A 17,033-nucleotide genomic window follows, 5' to 3' on the forward strand; every position below is an offset into this window, starting at 1 on the left:
GTTCTAATATTTCTCAGAGATGATGGAAATAACATAGCCCTGTAGTTTCTTCTCTTCAAGGTGCTTTCCTTCCCCGTTCAGAGATTCAGGCATCCTCCTTTTGCTAGAATCTACACAAAGGTACAAGTATGCCCTTGTTTGCCCCAAGTATGCCCAGGTTTGAGAACTGTTTACAAACCGATCCGTTTTCAACCTCTTCTGCATGCATCCCCCGCTGGAGTGTTTGTAATATGACCTCTGCACACCTGCCTAGAGCTAGCGGATCACTCTGATCCCCACCGCATCCCTCTCCCTCCCCTTTCCCTTGCCGTGATCATCGACAGCATCCGCAGTCGGAGCGGTTGCACCCCCTCACACCTGCCCTGAGCCGGGATTTTCCTTCCCCAGTGCCCTCCCTTCCTCCCGGGCAGCCCGAGCCATCCCACGGGGCAGCCCCCGCGCAGCATCCCGCAGCATCCCCTGCCTCTGCCGGAGCTGCCTCGCTGCGCCCGGTTCCCCATCCGCAGCCAGGGAACCACGCTCTCCGCCTCTCCCCGCGCCAGGTGCGCCTCTCTTTTATTTATTTATTTATTTATTTATTTAATCTTATTCCCCTGGGGTAGCGGGGGAGAGCACAATCGAACCGGCCGCACACGCTCGCACCCAAGGTGAGCGGCATCCTCTGGAATGCAGAAGACATCCCGGGCGAGCCGGGCTCCCGTGGGAGGTCGGTGGGGAGTGCCCCCCGTGTGCCGCCCCCGCTCCGAGCCGCCCGGTCCCGGCGCAGAGCGGCCCCGCCGCCCGCGCAGGCACCGCCTCCGCGGCGGAGCGCGCCCGCCGGCCCGCGCCCGTGCGCGCCGCCGCCCCAGCCCCGCCGCGCCCGCCGCCCGCAGCAGCGGCCGCAGCCCGGGGACATGGCGGAGTAGCCCCGCTCCGGGGAGCAGCGGCGGCTCGGGGCGGCGATGGTACCGCCCGGCAGCTGAGCTGGAGGTGGGCGCTGGCGGCCGGAGGCTCGCGGCTTGACCTCGATTTGTTTTTGGGACTGCAGGCTGGAGCGGCGCGTCCGGTGAGCTGGGAGAGATAAAAACCAGGCGGATTTGGGGGTAAGTGAGGGATTGCCCCCAATTATTTTTTTCTTTTTTCTTTTTTTTTTTTCCTTTATTTTTTCCCGGCGGGTGGTGGGAGGGGGAGCTACGCAGAGCTGCTGTGCTTAGGGAATGCCATCAGATCCGCGCTGCAGCGCGGGCACTTCGCTAACTCTCAGCTGGAGCCTCCCGCTGCCCTTCCGCAACCAACCCGACACAAGTTCGGGTCTGAATCTCTTTTCCTTCTTGTTTAAATAAGTTTTAAAAATCCTGGCGTCCTCAGCCAAGCCGCCCGGCGATGCGCACCGAGCCGCGCTTGATGCGGACTCCGCACTTGTGCTGTTCGCATTGGGGGGGACACGCACACCCCGCACCCCCAAACCTCCCCCGCTTCCAGACGGCCCCGGGGGCTGCGGGGGTGCATCTCGGGCAGGGCTCCCTGTACATCCCGGGCACGGCTCCCGGTGCATCCCGGGCAGAGCTCTCAGTGCATCCCGGGCTGGACTCCCGGTACATCCCGGGCAGGGCTCTCAGTGCATCCCGGGCAAGGCTTCCTGTATATCCCGGGCACGGCTCCCTGTACATTCCGGGCAGGGCTCCCGGTGATCCCGGCAGGGCTCCCTGTACATCCCGGGCTGGGCTCCCTGTACATCCCGGGCAGGGCTCCCGGTGATCCCGGCAGGGCTCCCGGTGATCCCGGCACGGCTCCCGGTGATCCCGGCACGGCTCCCGGTGCGCGGGCCAAGCCCGACCCCTGCAGTCGCCCGGCGGAGCGGCCGCGGCGCGCCGGGATTGCGGCGGGGCCGGGCAGCCGGGGCTGCGCGCTCCGAGCGCGGCGGGGGCGGCGGGGCTTGCGGCGGGCATTAATCTCTTTCCGCTCATTCTGTAGCTGCTGCAACAGGACGGGAATTCCTCCCCCACCCCCCGGCGCTGCCTGCTTGCCCGGCATGCCAGCGCTGCCCCGCTGAGACCGTCAAAGAGTTTTGGGGTTAACTTGCGCCCGGCCGCCCCTGGAATTGAGACTCTCCGGATATCGGATCGGCTGGGGATTGTTGTCTATGTCGTGTTGGGAAATCTGGTGGGATTTTTTGTCGCTCGAAGAGGAAGAGCCCGGTGCTGGCAGTTGGCTTGGTGGTCTTTTTTGGAGGGCGAAGGAAGGGAAGGGATCTCGCTCGAGCCGTGCGCAGACAGAGCTCGGACATGTGTTGTCAGCACATCTGGGGAATACAGGCTGCAAGTCCGAAAGGAAATTTGCTGGGATCGTTCAAACTGCGATATTGATCTTGGTTATTTTTTGTCGCCGAGGGATGCACTTGGCATGAGAATCGGAGGATGGAAATTGTTTGGGAGGTGCTTTTTCTTCTGCAAGCGAATTTCATCGTCTGCATTTCAGGTATGCAGCAAGCACAGAAAGGGCGAGGGAGCGGGGAGATACCGTGCAGGGTCCCCAGGCGTCCCCCTATTAAGGGGGAAGAGGAACAGTTAAAACAAATCAGAACTGTAGTTAAAAAATCCATGAATGATGTACTGTGAGTGGGTTGTGACAGGAATCGACTCTCATCACTTCCCTCTCCCGCTCAATTCCAATACATGTGTCTTAATTATCGTTCATTGGTTGCAATATACAACATGGTGTACTGATAAAGGAGATGCTTGTAATTCCCAGTGTACCTGATTGTGATGATTATTTGCAACATTGCCGTGATTCCAGGATTTCCTGTCTCCTGAAGTTCTTAAACTTGGCTGATGTGCAGATCCTGAAGGTTTTGTGGTTTGTTGATGGAGTTGTCATGTTCTGGTGCCACAGTTCAGGGTCTGCAAAGGGATGGGTAACAGTAAAGGAATATGCCTCTGCTTTTAAAATGAGCTTTACTGTGCCTGTGCTCTGAAAATTTATTTTTTCTTTTAATGAAAGCCCCATTCAGAGAGCTTTGTGGTGGCTGGGATTTCCAGCTTTATTTTAAGCTTGCAAAGATCTCTATCTCTTCAATATGCAGAAAGGTCGTTTCAGTTGTCACCAGAGCTTGTCCAGTTAATGAATAGGCACGCCTAGGTGTCTAGCGTAAAGGATTTGAACAATTTATTCTCGGGGAAAACACTCCCTTTGGCTGCAGAAGCCCTGGCTCCCTTGTTAATTTGTCATGTTGGTCATGCTGGAATAATTCTGTAGTGGGAGGCAGGAGCTGTGAGGTGGCCAGTTTTCCACTTTGGGACACTCCAGGGAGCCCGTGGGGATGCAGGCTGCCTGCATCTCCCACTGCTGCACCTCCTGCAGGCTGCCTCTGCCCTTATGCCATTGCATAAGCCCAGAAATGGGAACACGGGCAGCAAAGCAAGGCACTGCTGGGGGGAGATCCAGGGTCCCGCTGGACATCCCCGTGTTCAGCCTGGATGTCTGCAGGGAGAGGCAGCTCCAGAGCTCCCCTGGGACCATGCAGGGATTGGCCTGGGCTGTGTCCCCCAGGCAGCAGCACCTGGAGCATCCCCCTGGCACTGTGAGCCCCGCTGTGCTTCCTGCAGCACCTCCCAGCCTATCCACCCTTCCAGCCCCCGGGCTGGGCACACGGGAGTGCTGGGGGCTCAGCATCCCTGCTCATTCGTCCTGCCTGCACCTGCCCCAGAGCTCCTTTATTCCTGAGGAAACAGCATCGCTGTCAGCCCACCGTGTGCATCATCAGCCTTCCTTTCATCTCTGCAGACTGGCACCATCTGCCACCAGGCAGCCGGGTGACACTGCCAGCACCCCGGGCTGACCTTCCACTCGTGCCCATTGGTACCATCAAAAAAATGTGCTCTCCTGCTTTTTAGAACAGCAAAACCTGCTGCCTCTTGCCGCTGAAATCTCACACTTATCTATTTAGCCCAGCATGATGTGCCACCTGTCCAGTGCTCCTCAGATCGGTACTTCCTGAAGTACCACAGTGACAATGGCAGGCTGCAGCTCATCTCCCTCTCGGCCCTTGTGACAGTAATATCCTGAGACAGAGAGAAGCTGTCCCGTTCTGTGCAGCTGCCTGAGCCATGGATTTAGCTGTCATTGTTCCCTGAGCTCCTGCTCTCCTTCCCTGCTCTTCAGACAGGGGACCCAGGCTCCTGAAGCAGCGGGATCAGTGCTGCAGGGGCTCCCATCGCTCTCCATCTCCCTCTAGCACTTACACCTGGTACTGTACACACACCACTCCTTGCTTTTTCTCTTTTTTCTTCTGTTTTTTTAATGGAGTGAATAAAGGGAATAAGTGGGATGTCTCTGCTGCATGGTTAAAGCTGTGGTTTCAGATAATTTTGACCACACAGAGCATGGATAAGGCTTCAGCCTTGTTTTCTCTTTTTTCTTCTTCCCGGGGATTTTTATTTTTTTCAGGAATCCTCTCTATCTGTCATCTTAATAAAAAGGTATAAGATCTGTAGATATCTGACTGGCAGTGACTCTGTATGTTGCCTTTTTACGCTGGGTTTTGTAGCAAATTATCTGGCTGGGATGTCTGGATAACAGTGCAAGGAGGAGATGTCATGCAGCCTGTTAAGGGATTGCCTCAGCACAGGATTGCAGACACTGTATTTCAGCTCTTCAGCACTGGTCATTCACTTAATCTGTCACTTAAAAAACCCACTAGTTGAGCACTAGTGCTGCAAATGACTGGAATGTGAATTAAAAAGTGTGGCAGTATTTATTTTCTTTTTTTTATTTTTCTTATTCATTCAATTGTTGTAACAGTGAAGAGTCGAGACAGGTCTGCTGTACGAGGATCTTTCCTGAACATTAGCTAATGTTTGATTCAGTGTGTGTTTAAACCTGTGATCTTCCTCCTGCTAATTCCACTGGTTATTTGGATTAGGGCCTATTAGGGGCTGCCCTTCAAAGGGATAATGTCATTCACTGAATTGCACAAACTGTTAAGATTAAGTTCTTTAATCATTATTAATAAACTTATTAAACACAGGTTTAGTGTTATGTCTTTTGCTGTGAATTTGCATAACATTTAAGTATAAATTATGCCGAATGTAGCACTTGGCTGTGTTTCTTATTTTAAATCAGTAATGATGAAGTTATACGATTGATTTTTTTGGTGTCTCTCACATTCATGAATTTCTTGGAGACTTAATATGCGGCTTGTAGTTTAATCTATTAAGAAGAGGTGTATATATATACTTTCAAAATACTTTATTCTTAACATTTTTTATCCATCAGTTACTTGTGTGTATGAGATTGAAATGATACTGAGAATTAGAAATTGATTTTTTTTTTAATCACTGGCTCTTCTGTGTGTTTGGGAAGTAATTTGTCTGTGAACTTTGTGAACTGATTATTTTTGTTTTCTTGGCATACTGAATTAAGGCTTTTGCTACTTGGAATTGCTAGTTTGAAAAGAGAATCTAGTTTCCTTGTGCAGATGCAAATGAGAAATACAAACAGGCTGAAGGACCACAAAAACCATTTCTGTACTTTAGACAGAAATGAAAGCCCTTGCTTTCTTTCAAAGCCATGTTTATTCCTTTGAGTTGTAGTCTCTTAGAAAAGTAGTCATGATTTGTATTATGACTTTTTTATCCTTTTAATGATACAGTTCAGCATAGAAGGAGCACAGAGCAGAGGAAATGAAGATATCCTATACACAGAATGCTGGAATAAACCCTCACTAGATGTTGTTCCTTTGAAGATGCAGATACTCCTGGCACAGGGGTTATAATGTTTATATAGAAAGAAGATAATAGTTGTTATATGATGTCCAGAATTTCCTTCCTGAGTAATAATACCACCAAAGATGATCTAGTATCAGTGTTCTCTGGTAGCTGTCACCTTTGCTTGCACAGCCATTTGTATGAACCACGAGGAAGGTTTTTTGTGAATTTAGATACTAACAATCAATTTCAAGAAAAAAAGCTAGGAAGTTGTTTTCAAAACTTTGCAGAATTCTTGGTTTAAATAAGAAAATGAATCTGTCATGGGTATTGATTAGGAAGATTTCCCTGTACATTTTCTGTTAATACATGAACAAAATTATTTATAAAATCTGCATGGTTAACATATTTGTGCCTTCCTATGAATTGATATACTACCTCTTACTGTTTTGGCTTCTGGGAACTAATATGGATGAAAGCTATCTTGTTATTTGGAAGTGTTTTCATCCTTTGCCATGCTGTTAAGGCACATGGGGCCAAATCTCTTTTATGATGCAACTTCTATGGCCTATTTGGCAGCACTCAATGCCATAAATCATTTAGGATGAGCAACTGAGATGGTGTAAAAAACCCCTCATCTATCCAGGAATTCCACTGAGTATTAAGCATCTGATGTGGCATCTCCTGGCACAGAGGACTGGATTTGCAGCATGGTCACACTTCATTTTCTGTCTTGTTGCTTCTGCAGTCTCTGAGCTCTTATTACCTGGCATAACACAGAGATGCCCTATAGGAACTTTAAATTATGCCAGGGCTGGAATTACCTGCTGAATCATGGTCTGTAAGGTCTGATAACCCTTCCTCTCACACCATCACACAACCTGAGATAATTCAAGCAGAAGTACTCTTGTAGATGAGAAGAATATTGAAGCTCTAATGTCCAACATTAGAACAGTGAATGGTTCATTATGTTAGGACAAAAATGTTGAAACCGTGTTAATTATCCTCAAATAGTGTCACAGAAACAGCTTTTTCTGTCACTGTTAAGTAAGATATGTAATATTCTAGGGGGAGGAATTATTCAGTGCACACACACACACACACACATAGACACACACACATATATATTATATATATATATACACACATATATATTTGAAAGTGAGCACTAGGCATACAGGAAGGTGTAATGTAGAGGATTTCTGGCAACTAAGAACTTTACCCATTACAGTATTTTTTCCTGCTTTAATACTCTGTCCAGAGCCTCATGTCTCTGGGCAAACTTTCATGCCTGCATGGAATTTGTTGATGTTACTGAAAATCCACATGGATTCAGCCTGTCTGCTCACATTCACAGAATGGAGGGACCATGGGTTGGATCCAGAGACTCTCAGTTCCTCAGCTTTGGAATGCTTTCTCACTTTGGAGATTTTTTACACCTTCTCAAAAGGTGTAAAGATGTTTCTGCTTGACAATTCTCTGGAAGTAGCCTCTGTAGTCTCCTGTAAATGTCTGCTTTTACTTTTTTTCTGGTGCATATCTTGTATTTTTTATAATTTTATTTATTTTTATTGTTAGTGTTACAGCTAGCATGTGACCAGATAGGTGCTAAAGTGCTGGAACAACACACATATTTTTAGCTTATGTTAAGGTAGTGGAAGGTAATGTTTATGAGTAGTTTTTGCACATATTATGCTGAGCTATTTTCCATCCAATAAACCAGTGGAAAGAAACTGGTTATTGCTGCTATTCTTTTCCAAATCTCAGTGATGTAGATACTCAGTTTTCCAATCTTGTCACCTTTTTGCGTTGGCTTTTTGTTATCCAGTTGAACTAGATACCAAGACTCCAAGACAAAATGATTAAAATCAGGACTCAAACCCAACTCAAATTAAGCACTCTCAATTTAAGGGTGCTCTTTAAAATGCAACTGAGGCTGTAGAGACGTTTTGCCCTTGACGTTTTTGGAAAGTTCTCAGTTTTTAGTCCTACAGCATTTTAAATATAGCAAGGATTGAAATGGCTTTCCATTTGCATTTTGAATATTCTTTTCATAGGAATGCACAAGGAATTCCTGCTTTCTCTAAAGGACTGTTTTTTTCTCTGTTGCTGTTGGTCAGAGTATCACTTTCTTTCTTGGCTGAAAGGTGGTAATTTAGGAGGAGGAAGTTGCTGTTTTCATCCTTGCTGATTGTTTATGGCTAAACTTAAAGTGGCAAAGACTGAAGGGATGATTGGCCCATCTGGGCTGTTAATAGAGAACTGTATAAAACTATTCCATCATTATCCCATTACCAGCTCAAGCAGCAGACAAAACCAAGTGACAGTTAGCTGTGGACAATACTGGAATACTGTGATAAGTGTTACTTTGCTTCTGTCTTGTTTTTCTCTTCACTGCACACCATGTTGGAAGAGCAGGAAATAGGGATCAAATTGTAATTGACATTATTGGTAAATAAACAAGATTTTTTTTTTCAAAGAATAATAATCTGGCATTTGAAAGAGGGGAGGCTTTACAGCCAAACCTATTTACAGCTGAAATCAAAGTAGTAGAGTATTTTATTGCTAGTTTAACCATTGATAGTTAAAAAGCTGCCAGGGGTCTTCTAATAGAATTTCTTGGAACTAAAATAGCAAGTTATTATTGTCATGAAAATAGAGGGCTGAAACTTTGTAGACCTGCATCCTGTGTTGTGCCTTTCTAATGATGTAGTGCCTCATTCATGCACATGGGTGTTCATAAGTGCAAACTTTCAATTTGCCAATAGGGCAAAATTTGTCATGTAGAGATCCGTAGGTGACAGTTGAGGTAAAGGTAACCTAGATTTACATCCACCCTAAAAGTCCTTGCAACTCCCAAAAATGGTATAAAGGGCTTTGGTGTTACTGAGACTTGGGCCTTAAAAATTGCAAAAATGGAATTGTCAATAATGAGAAAAGCTTTAGCTGGCAGGTGTCTGTGCTCCTGTAGAGGGCCAGGTAAAGCCCTGCAGCATCACAGCCCTAAAATATTTAATTTACTCATCCTGCAAAATGGAAGGAGACCAGTTTTCACATACATTGCCTTCTGAAATCAGTGGTCAGAACTAAAGAAAATAAATACTTTCATTGTTAGATGTATGTTTCCACATGCAAACATTTCTGTTTTGAATTCATGAATCTGTAACATCTGTATTTCTGTAGTAAAAATAGCATTAAACTGAAATGTGCCACAGTTTTAACTTTTCTGATATTGTTGCCAGAAAAACACCACATCAGCTATAAGCCACAAAAAACGAATTAGGATGTACTTCTTTGGCAAAATACTAAAATAAGCATACAGTCTTTTTTCCTCCCTTTATCATTAGTCCTTAACTTGGCCAGGCTTTAAGGATGGAATGCAAAGAATCGTGCACTGACTCCACCAAAGTGGCTTCTAAGCACATGCATGGAGGAGGCAGCTAAGCAACGTTATCCCTTTTTTTCTTCCCCCTCTAAATGTGTTGACATCTCTGTGTTTTGGAAATAGCATTTGAGTAGATGAATTCAGGGGGAAACGTGGTTTCTAAAAAATCATCCTCTTGTCATTTTTGTGGGTTGTTTCCAATTTAAGTTCCTTCCTGCTGTTAACTACTATAGAACCCTGTTCTGCTTCAGGAATAATCCTAAAAGGATTTTTTTTTTTTTTTTTTTTTTTTTTTTGCTCTGCCAGCAGGCCTCCTATGGATTATTAATGCTAAAAGAAAAAGATAATGAATGCTAATGATGTGACTGTGCACAAGTGTTTGAAGGGATGCTGAAGTGGCTGTTTCCTCCAGCAAACCCTGCCATTCCCAGTGGGATGGTGTTAGGGTAGCTAAGGGAGCAGTCAAGAAGGATTCCTCCTGCTACAGCTGAGGTTTGTTGGGCAATGTGACATTCTTGGGCTGCTAGAAAGAGCATTAACTCACATTTGCCATCATGGCAGAGAAAAGAAACTTCAGGAAGAAGGTGGTACTGAAAATTTATACCTGCTGGTAAAAAAGGATCACAGTGCTTCAGTAGTGTTCCTGGGAGTGAAATTTTATGCTGCATGAGCTGTTTGTTTTTACATCAGTGGAATGCCTCGGGACTTGGAGGTGAAGCCTGTGGGAAGCTGCAGTTATGGGAGGGAAGGGCTGAAGTTGCTGGGAGGGAAAGATGTTTGACCCTGTGGTGGTCCTAATCCCACTGCTGGAAGGGAAAGATGTTTGAGTGACCCTATGATGGTCCCCACTGCTGGAAGGGAAAGGAGTTTAATTGACCCTACACTGGTCCTAATGCTGGGGAGTGTGTAACACTGACAGGAGAGTTCTCTGAATGGGACTGCTTGTTGTGGTTTATATAAGAATGAAAGGTATGAATGAAAGAGCTTTGCATTATATTTCAGTCAAAAAAAACAAACTAAAAAGAATTTCGGTGTCAGAACTTGAAGCAGTTTGCAGGGAATACACAGTGTTGGCCACACCTTCACAGATGGAGAAGCTAAGGTAAAATGTCATGTGGAAAGTCAGTCAGCAGGACTTCCAGTAGCTGCAGTCCATTTTCATTCTCATTTCTGCCTTGTGACACAAGGATTGGCCCTCCTGTCCAGGGGCTGGATCTCCTCAGTGGGTGCAGGGTCACAGAAGGGCCCTGGTGTCTCCTCTCACAGGCTGATCCTCCTTCTCTCTCTGCCTTTCTACTACAAGGTATTTTATCTCCTCATCATGCACGAAGTCATTATAGAATACAATTATGGTATACATAAGAATTAAATCAATTAGAATTTAACTTAAATTAGTTTCCAGGAGTTAGCGTGATAATAAGGTAAAATTCAGATCCAGACAAGGCTCCTCCATAAATGTGTGTTATTTAACTTCTGTTTAAATTATTAAGATTCACTCAGTTGGCCTTTTTCTGGTTCTATTTGGGCTGTGAGTAACGAGTGGGTTCCTCCTAGTGCAGCACTTTCCTGCCTCGTGTTTCACATCCCCTCATTGTGGGTGTAGGCGACAGCACACAGTAAAGGGCACCAGAGATTCTGGTTCTAAATTTTGTCTTTGAAATTCGCTCTCAGCACAACCCAACAGGTTCCTTTCTGTACTGCTGGAATTCTTGGGTATACTGTGAACACATATGTGAATTTGTTTTGAGGGCTCATTTATAATATTATGAATCAACTTCTACCACAAGGAAAAAAAAATGTACTGTTTATAAAAACAGCTGGACATCTCTGCAATACATTTAGATCGTATTTATGTATTTGGATTATATCTACCAAAGGGCACAAAACTTGTAGATTTTCTCCTTTCTCTCCTCCAGCCCTTGTCCTACTTTGCTGCTGTATAATGCTTCACAAATAGCAGCAAGTAACTCCCAAAACTCTCCCATTTTTAGTTCCCTGTTCTGTGTCTGTGTCTGCTGTGTCTGCTCTGTTTTTTATGTTTTTAAAAATTTATTTACTAGGCAGTAATAAAAGAGCATTTCTGACTACACGGTAGTCAGCATCTTATTTTTAAAGCTCTTGAAAAGGAACCTGTGGCTCAGATTTCAGGCCACAGGTAGCAACAGCTGAATTTAAATTCATTTTGCAATGTGTCTCTTTCAATGGCTTCTTTACTGATACACTGATAACTGTTGTGGAGGACTAAATGATGAAATGTGTCTTGATCACTTAATGTCATCACATTAGTGGTCATTTAAGGATTGATTCTTGTCACTGAATACTCCAGAAGTTAATATCTTTGAAATAAAGCATTCTTATATTTAAAACCAGATAAAATAGTTTTAAAATAATAGTTTTAAATAGTTTTAAAATAATGCACTAGTATTACACCATATACTCTGGTTTTAAATATAAGGTTTTTTGGATGTAACTTTCACTGATATTATATAAACTGTACAAAAATAATCTCCTGGCATTTGCTTAGGTTGACAGTCATCAATTCCTACATGTTTATTTAAAATATTATGTAATGTAGAAAATGAGTGTTTGCTTTAGACAACTTAATTTTGGACATTTTTCAAGGAAAGAAGGAAAGCTTAGCTAATACAGGCTGAAATGAAGTGCGAAATAAAATCTTGAAAATCAGCTGTTAGTTCAGGGAGGTAGTGTGCAGAGGAATTTCTCAGCCAAAAATGTTGGCCTAGAGTTCAGTCAAACATGAAGCAGAGGTCCCTTGGTGAATAGTCCCATTAGAAAGGTGCCATGACCTCTGCAGTGGGATTAAGGTACGGGAGAGAACCGTGCTCAGGAGCTTTACTGGTCACGTGTCAGAATGATTTTCAATCACTTTGGTTATTGCTGGATTAAAATTGAGGCTGCAGAGATTAATGGTCTGTTGTTACTAATCCACTAAACCCCTATTCCTAGATCTTTTAAATTGACTGAACCTATAGATTCTTAAGTAACTGAGAGATACGGATTTGTAATGGTTTTAACTGTCTTTCTTCACATTTGGTGTTTGCAGTATCTTATAATTTATTGCTCTTTGAGACTGATTTGGCTACTCTTGAATGGAAGTGAAGTTTACACTTTTTTATTTCCCCTATTCTATAGCATACTAAGAGTGTGTACCATTTCTAATAGATGTGGATGAAAAAAGCATTACATTGTTTATATATGAGCTGGCATTGGTAGAAGTTAAAATAAGAACTACAGAAATTAAATGTTGGTTTTACTTTGTGGTGCAACTGTCCCTAACTTTTAAAACAGCCTCTCTGTCCCTTCACTCTGTCTGCCATTAATAGGGATGGTTGTCAACATGGATGGGTTTTGCTGACATTTAAGGATGTGGCCAAAGTTAAAATGGCTGTTCAAGCTTTTGCAGAATTACATTTTCTAAACTAACAGAGTATTTGGAGTGTCAGGGCCCAGGGCTTTTCCCAGAGATCTGGCACAGTGAGACAGAACGTCTGGACTTATTTTCAGTACTTAATTTCTGTGCAGGTATAAAAAAAAATCCCCAGGTGTAAAAAACTATGTACAAATTCTAAAAAACCCCAAAAAACACAGAGGAAGAAAACAAGGAGCCAATTCATTTGTCTGTTGAAACATGAGGTAACTTTGGACACTGCAGTGGAGTGGTGTGGGGTTTCAGAAGGTGCCACAGCACAGCTGGTCTGGAGCTGGACAGATAAATTTGACTATAAATAAGAAATTCAATTCGGCTTGCCTAGTTTGGTATAGAAAAGAAGTGAACAAGTCCCTGGGTGAGCGCTGATAGGACAGATTTGAACGCCAACACGGAACACCAGCCAATCCCATTCGGCCCTGAATGCAGACAGCTCATTGGCCAGGGAGCTGGGCGGGGCTAAACGCCATCCAATCAGCTGCTCAGGCAGTGGAATTTTTGATCCCCCTATAAAAGGGAACACCAAACAATAAATTGGGCAGTCTGTCTCACGATCACTGGCGAGCCTGGTCCTGAATGTGTCTCCAACCTACGACTGTAATGCAATAGGCAGGGGTCTGTAAATAAGAATTTTAGTTGGTCTTTGTCACTATTGGACATGAAATAAAGATGCTTGACTGCAGTCAGCAGGCAGAAGAGAATCAAAAGGCTTTATTTACAATTCATTCCACCCTTTTATAGCATGCTGCACTAAAAAGACACATTATTGGTCCATAGGATGGACACCTCTCTCCATTGGTTCAGTAACATAACATCTGAGAGAGGTGTTCTTATGGGAAAGGAATATTGTTTACCCAGAAATGTTACGGGAAGAGTAGTTATTTACACAAAGCTGCCTGGGAAAGGAGAAACTGCTGAAAAGTTTGCTAGCTAGCAACCCTCAGGCCTCAGAAATACCAGTCCCACAGGTCTTCATCAGCACAGTATGGGTGAGATGAAGGTTAGGGCAGAGGGAATAGGCTGTGGAAGAAACCAGACCGTGGCTGTGGCTGGGAGAATTTGGGGGACGTTTAATCTGTAGGAATGTCTTTACGTGTGGTGAGGAGATGTATGGAGCCCATTGTGTGTGTTTTGGGCTCTATTTACCACCTCGGTATGAAAGACTGTGAATTGGAATTGTTTTTTGGCTTTCATGTGTTTGCAGTTTGCTAAAAGTAAAATTAAAGAAAGAAGAATTTGATTTTGAGTTCTAGAAGAAGGCAAAATGCAGTCTTTCAAAAATTATTTCCTTTGATGAAAGGAGCTGAGTACCTGCTGCCTGCCAGAGTGGTGTAGGCATACATGTCTGCATGACATATGGAAGGGGTGTTTTATTTTTGTTTTGATTGAATAAATAATGACAGCCTATCTCTAAACAACAAGGTTTTGGTGTTTAAATAAAGTTCAAGTGACTATCACCTTAATAGGAAACACAGTTGAATTATCACCTAATTATATCTTGCTCTGAATGTGGTTTTGATTCCTGCCTTTCTGTGATGAAAACAAGCAGAAGTTTTTTTACCTTTGTTTTCTTTGCAGAAGGTATGAAACAGAAGAAAGTATAATTTTGTGTTTTAACTGTACTTGGAATAATCTGCTTGGAAAAGGGAAGTAACTCTTTGTAACTTGCATGAGTTAATAACCCATTAAAATCACTGACAAATAATGCATTTCTGATTCAAAGGGTCAGTATTTCATAAAATTTGATGATTATTAAATGACTACAAATGTATTCTACATCTTTATACTAGCATACAGCAAGGTTATGTGGCTTTAACATTATAATTGACTTAAACTCTGCCAGGGAATTCCTGGGATTAAAATAAACCCTTTATCTCATGCAACCATCTCTGTTTCTGAACCCTGGTGACTTGGCTTATTCTTTTGCCTTCTGGTTATCTCAGTTAATAGTATGTCTTGATTAAGGACTGCAAGGAGCTTTTACATCTGTTCTTGTCACAAAGCTTTGTAGGATAAAGTAGGCCAAAGATACCTCATCATGCAAACTGTGGACCTCCAGTTATGTCTCCCCTCCAGATTTAGTATTGTGTTCAAATAAAACTGGGACTGTGGAAGTGAACCCAAAGCATTTAAATGGATTTTTGGCAACCTTCCTTGACGAAGAAGAAATTAATAATAAAAGACTGAAATGTATATGGCTGGATAGAGAAAATGAAGTTTTCATCCTATCAGCTATGAGGAAATACTCTTATTTTCCTCTATAGGCAATGCTTTATGTAAATCAGCATAACTCAAAAAAGCTGTTCTAGTTCATTAACAAAGGAGTGAGCCCAGAGCTTGAATCCTGCTTGAATCCTGAGGTCCTGGGATGTGGCATTTTGGTGAGCCTGATACGCTCTGTTAACCTGAATGTTTATTGCCTGGTTAAATCCAGATTCAAGACTGACCTAAATATTGTAACTCTTGCAAAATAAACCTTTAGTCTACTCATTTTTTGGGATTTGTTTTCATAGCAGTCATACACAGAAAACCCGATCATTGATGGTCCATTTTTCTAAAGCTTCTGCCATCTCGTGCACTTTTGGTATTGCTGTTTTTTTTCTCAGTTGTTCTTAGAGGCAATATTAACAGATGGTAGGCATTGCTCATTAAATGTGCATCTATACCTCTCCAAGGACTGCAAAGATGCAGGGAAACAGACTATGTTACTGTAGTGATTGCTTGTAAGCCTGGGGCTTACTGTGCTATTCCTAAGCAGTTTTTACTAACAGTGGATTTTGAGCTCTTGCTATAGAGTATAAATAGATTGATAAAATGATTCTAACTTAGCCAGGTATGTACATCCATCTTCCTCATTTCTCATTCTGCATCTGAAATGAATTGACATTTTTCTGGTGGCCATTAGTAGTGAATCTGCTCTCGAATCAGCCCTTTCTGAAATAGCCTTTTCTAGTGGTTTTTTCATTGGGATATTAACATGTTATTTTAAAGACCTTGTCTAATTGTCTTCAACAATGCAGAAATGTTGAGCACCTAAATACGATGGAGTGACTGGGAGACTTAAGCTGTGCTTCGATCTTCCAAGAGTCTTGCTTCTGATCCCAATAAAACCACTGAAGTTGTCACCACCAAAATCAGACTGTGGGGCAGCAAGTGACTTTTCACCTAAGGTATTTCAAAGCTTAGGCAGTTTGAGGTCATTGACTTTGATTCCTGAGGGCAATTTTCTCCTCCTCACCATTGTCTCTCATTGCTTGCACCCAACTCTGAGTTCTGAGTTAGGAGAGAAGGACATGGGGAGATCAGTGAGGGATCCCCCTTACTGAGAAATGAAAAGTGTTTGGTTGAAGAGTGGAGAAACAGATAAAAGAACAAGATACAGATTAACAGGGAGAATGCAGGAAGATAGCACTGAGATTGGGTGTTCCATATTGTACTTTGCCAGAAACAAATGAGAAAGGGCATTGATGACAGTCCACTTTCCTAATTGCTTTTGGTTCTGGTCCTAAATAGTTAAGAATTGGATTGGAAGCTCCATAGGTACAAGACAATCTCTTTGTCTGAAGAGTCACAGAGATAGAGATGTAGAGGCCCTGACTGTTCAGTCATCAAATCTTGATTATTTTTTTAAAACCCTTAACTTAGAGCATAGGAGCTGCCAGTATCCTTGAGGACAGAATTGTTAATAACTTAAATGCTGAAGTTCTCTGCTGTGTTGCTGTTGACCTTTGAAGAGTCTGACTGCTTACTGAGATTATTTCATTAGTATTTGCACATTGACTTCCTGCCAAAAAGTCAATCTGCTTTTCCTTTGCATGGTTTTGTTATTTTGAAGGTCTTCAGATGTGGAATAAAATCTGCTATGTAACAAAGAGCTGACAGAGTTGGACACTTGCCAGTAAAAGCCTTCCCAGGTACAACTCTGGTGATGTGGAAATACCACGTGTGCTTTATGTGCCCTTCTTTCCCTTGTACCTTACCTTAACATCCCTGTTCCTGAATATAGGCAATAGTTTGTTTTAGTTCCCACTGTCCCCAAGGGAATCTTCTCCTTGTTATCTACAGGGTAGAATTTATTTGAACTTGGGACCTTGACTTTGCATTTGTTCTTTTCTCAGCCTCAAAACAGGTGGGTTTTTTTAAAGATGTCTATAATGAGCTTAATGATCCCTCTTGTAGAGTTGTTTAGTTATAAGTGACAGTATGGACATCATCTCATATTTAGGTGTTCAATATTTCTGTATTGTTGAAGACTCTGGGACAAGGTGTTTAAAATAAGATGTTAGTATCCTAATGAAAAAAGCACTAGAAAAGGCTATTTCAGAAAGGGCTGATTTCAATTTGTTTCAGATGCAGAATGAAAAGTAAGTAAGATGGATGTACATCATCTCCTCTTTTTATTCTCTTTCCATGGTTTCCTCCCCAAAAGGAGAGGAAGGTCAGAATGTCACCTGAAAGAACTGGATGGAGCTATCAACTTCCCATAGGCAGTTAAAGATGTCTGAACCATGAATGT

General features: G+C 43.2%; 1 protein-coding gene across 1 annotated transcript in view; it reads left to right on the plus strand.

The window, feature by feature from the left end:
* The first annotated feature begins 580 nt into the window (after window positions 1-580).
* CA10 (carbonic anhydrase 10) overlaps window positions 581-17,033 on the plus strand; it is a 154,259-nt gene continuing 137,806 nt past the window's right edge. Inside the window, exons 1-2 of the mRNA XM_063409695.1 lie at window positions 581-1,082; window positions 1,954-2,457. Coding sequence (XP_063265765.1) covers window positions 2,397-2,457 — 61 coding nt within the window. The 5' untranslated portion in view covers window positions 581-1,082; window positions 1,954-2,396. The remainder of the gene's footprint in view (window positions 1,083-1,953; window positions 2,458-17,033) is intronic.

This window comes from Prinia subflava, chromosome 12, assembly GCF_021018805.1.
Source record: "Prinia subflava isolate CZ2003 ecotype Zambia chromosome 12, Cam_Psub_1.2, whole genome shotgun sequence".
Classification (NCBI taxonomy): Eukaryota; Metazoa; Chordata; class Aves; order Passeriformes; family Cisticolidae; genus Prinia; species Prinia subflava.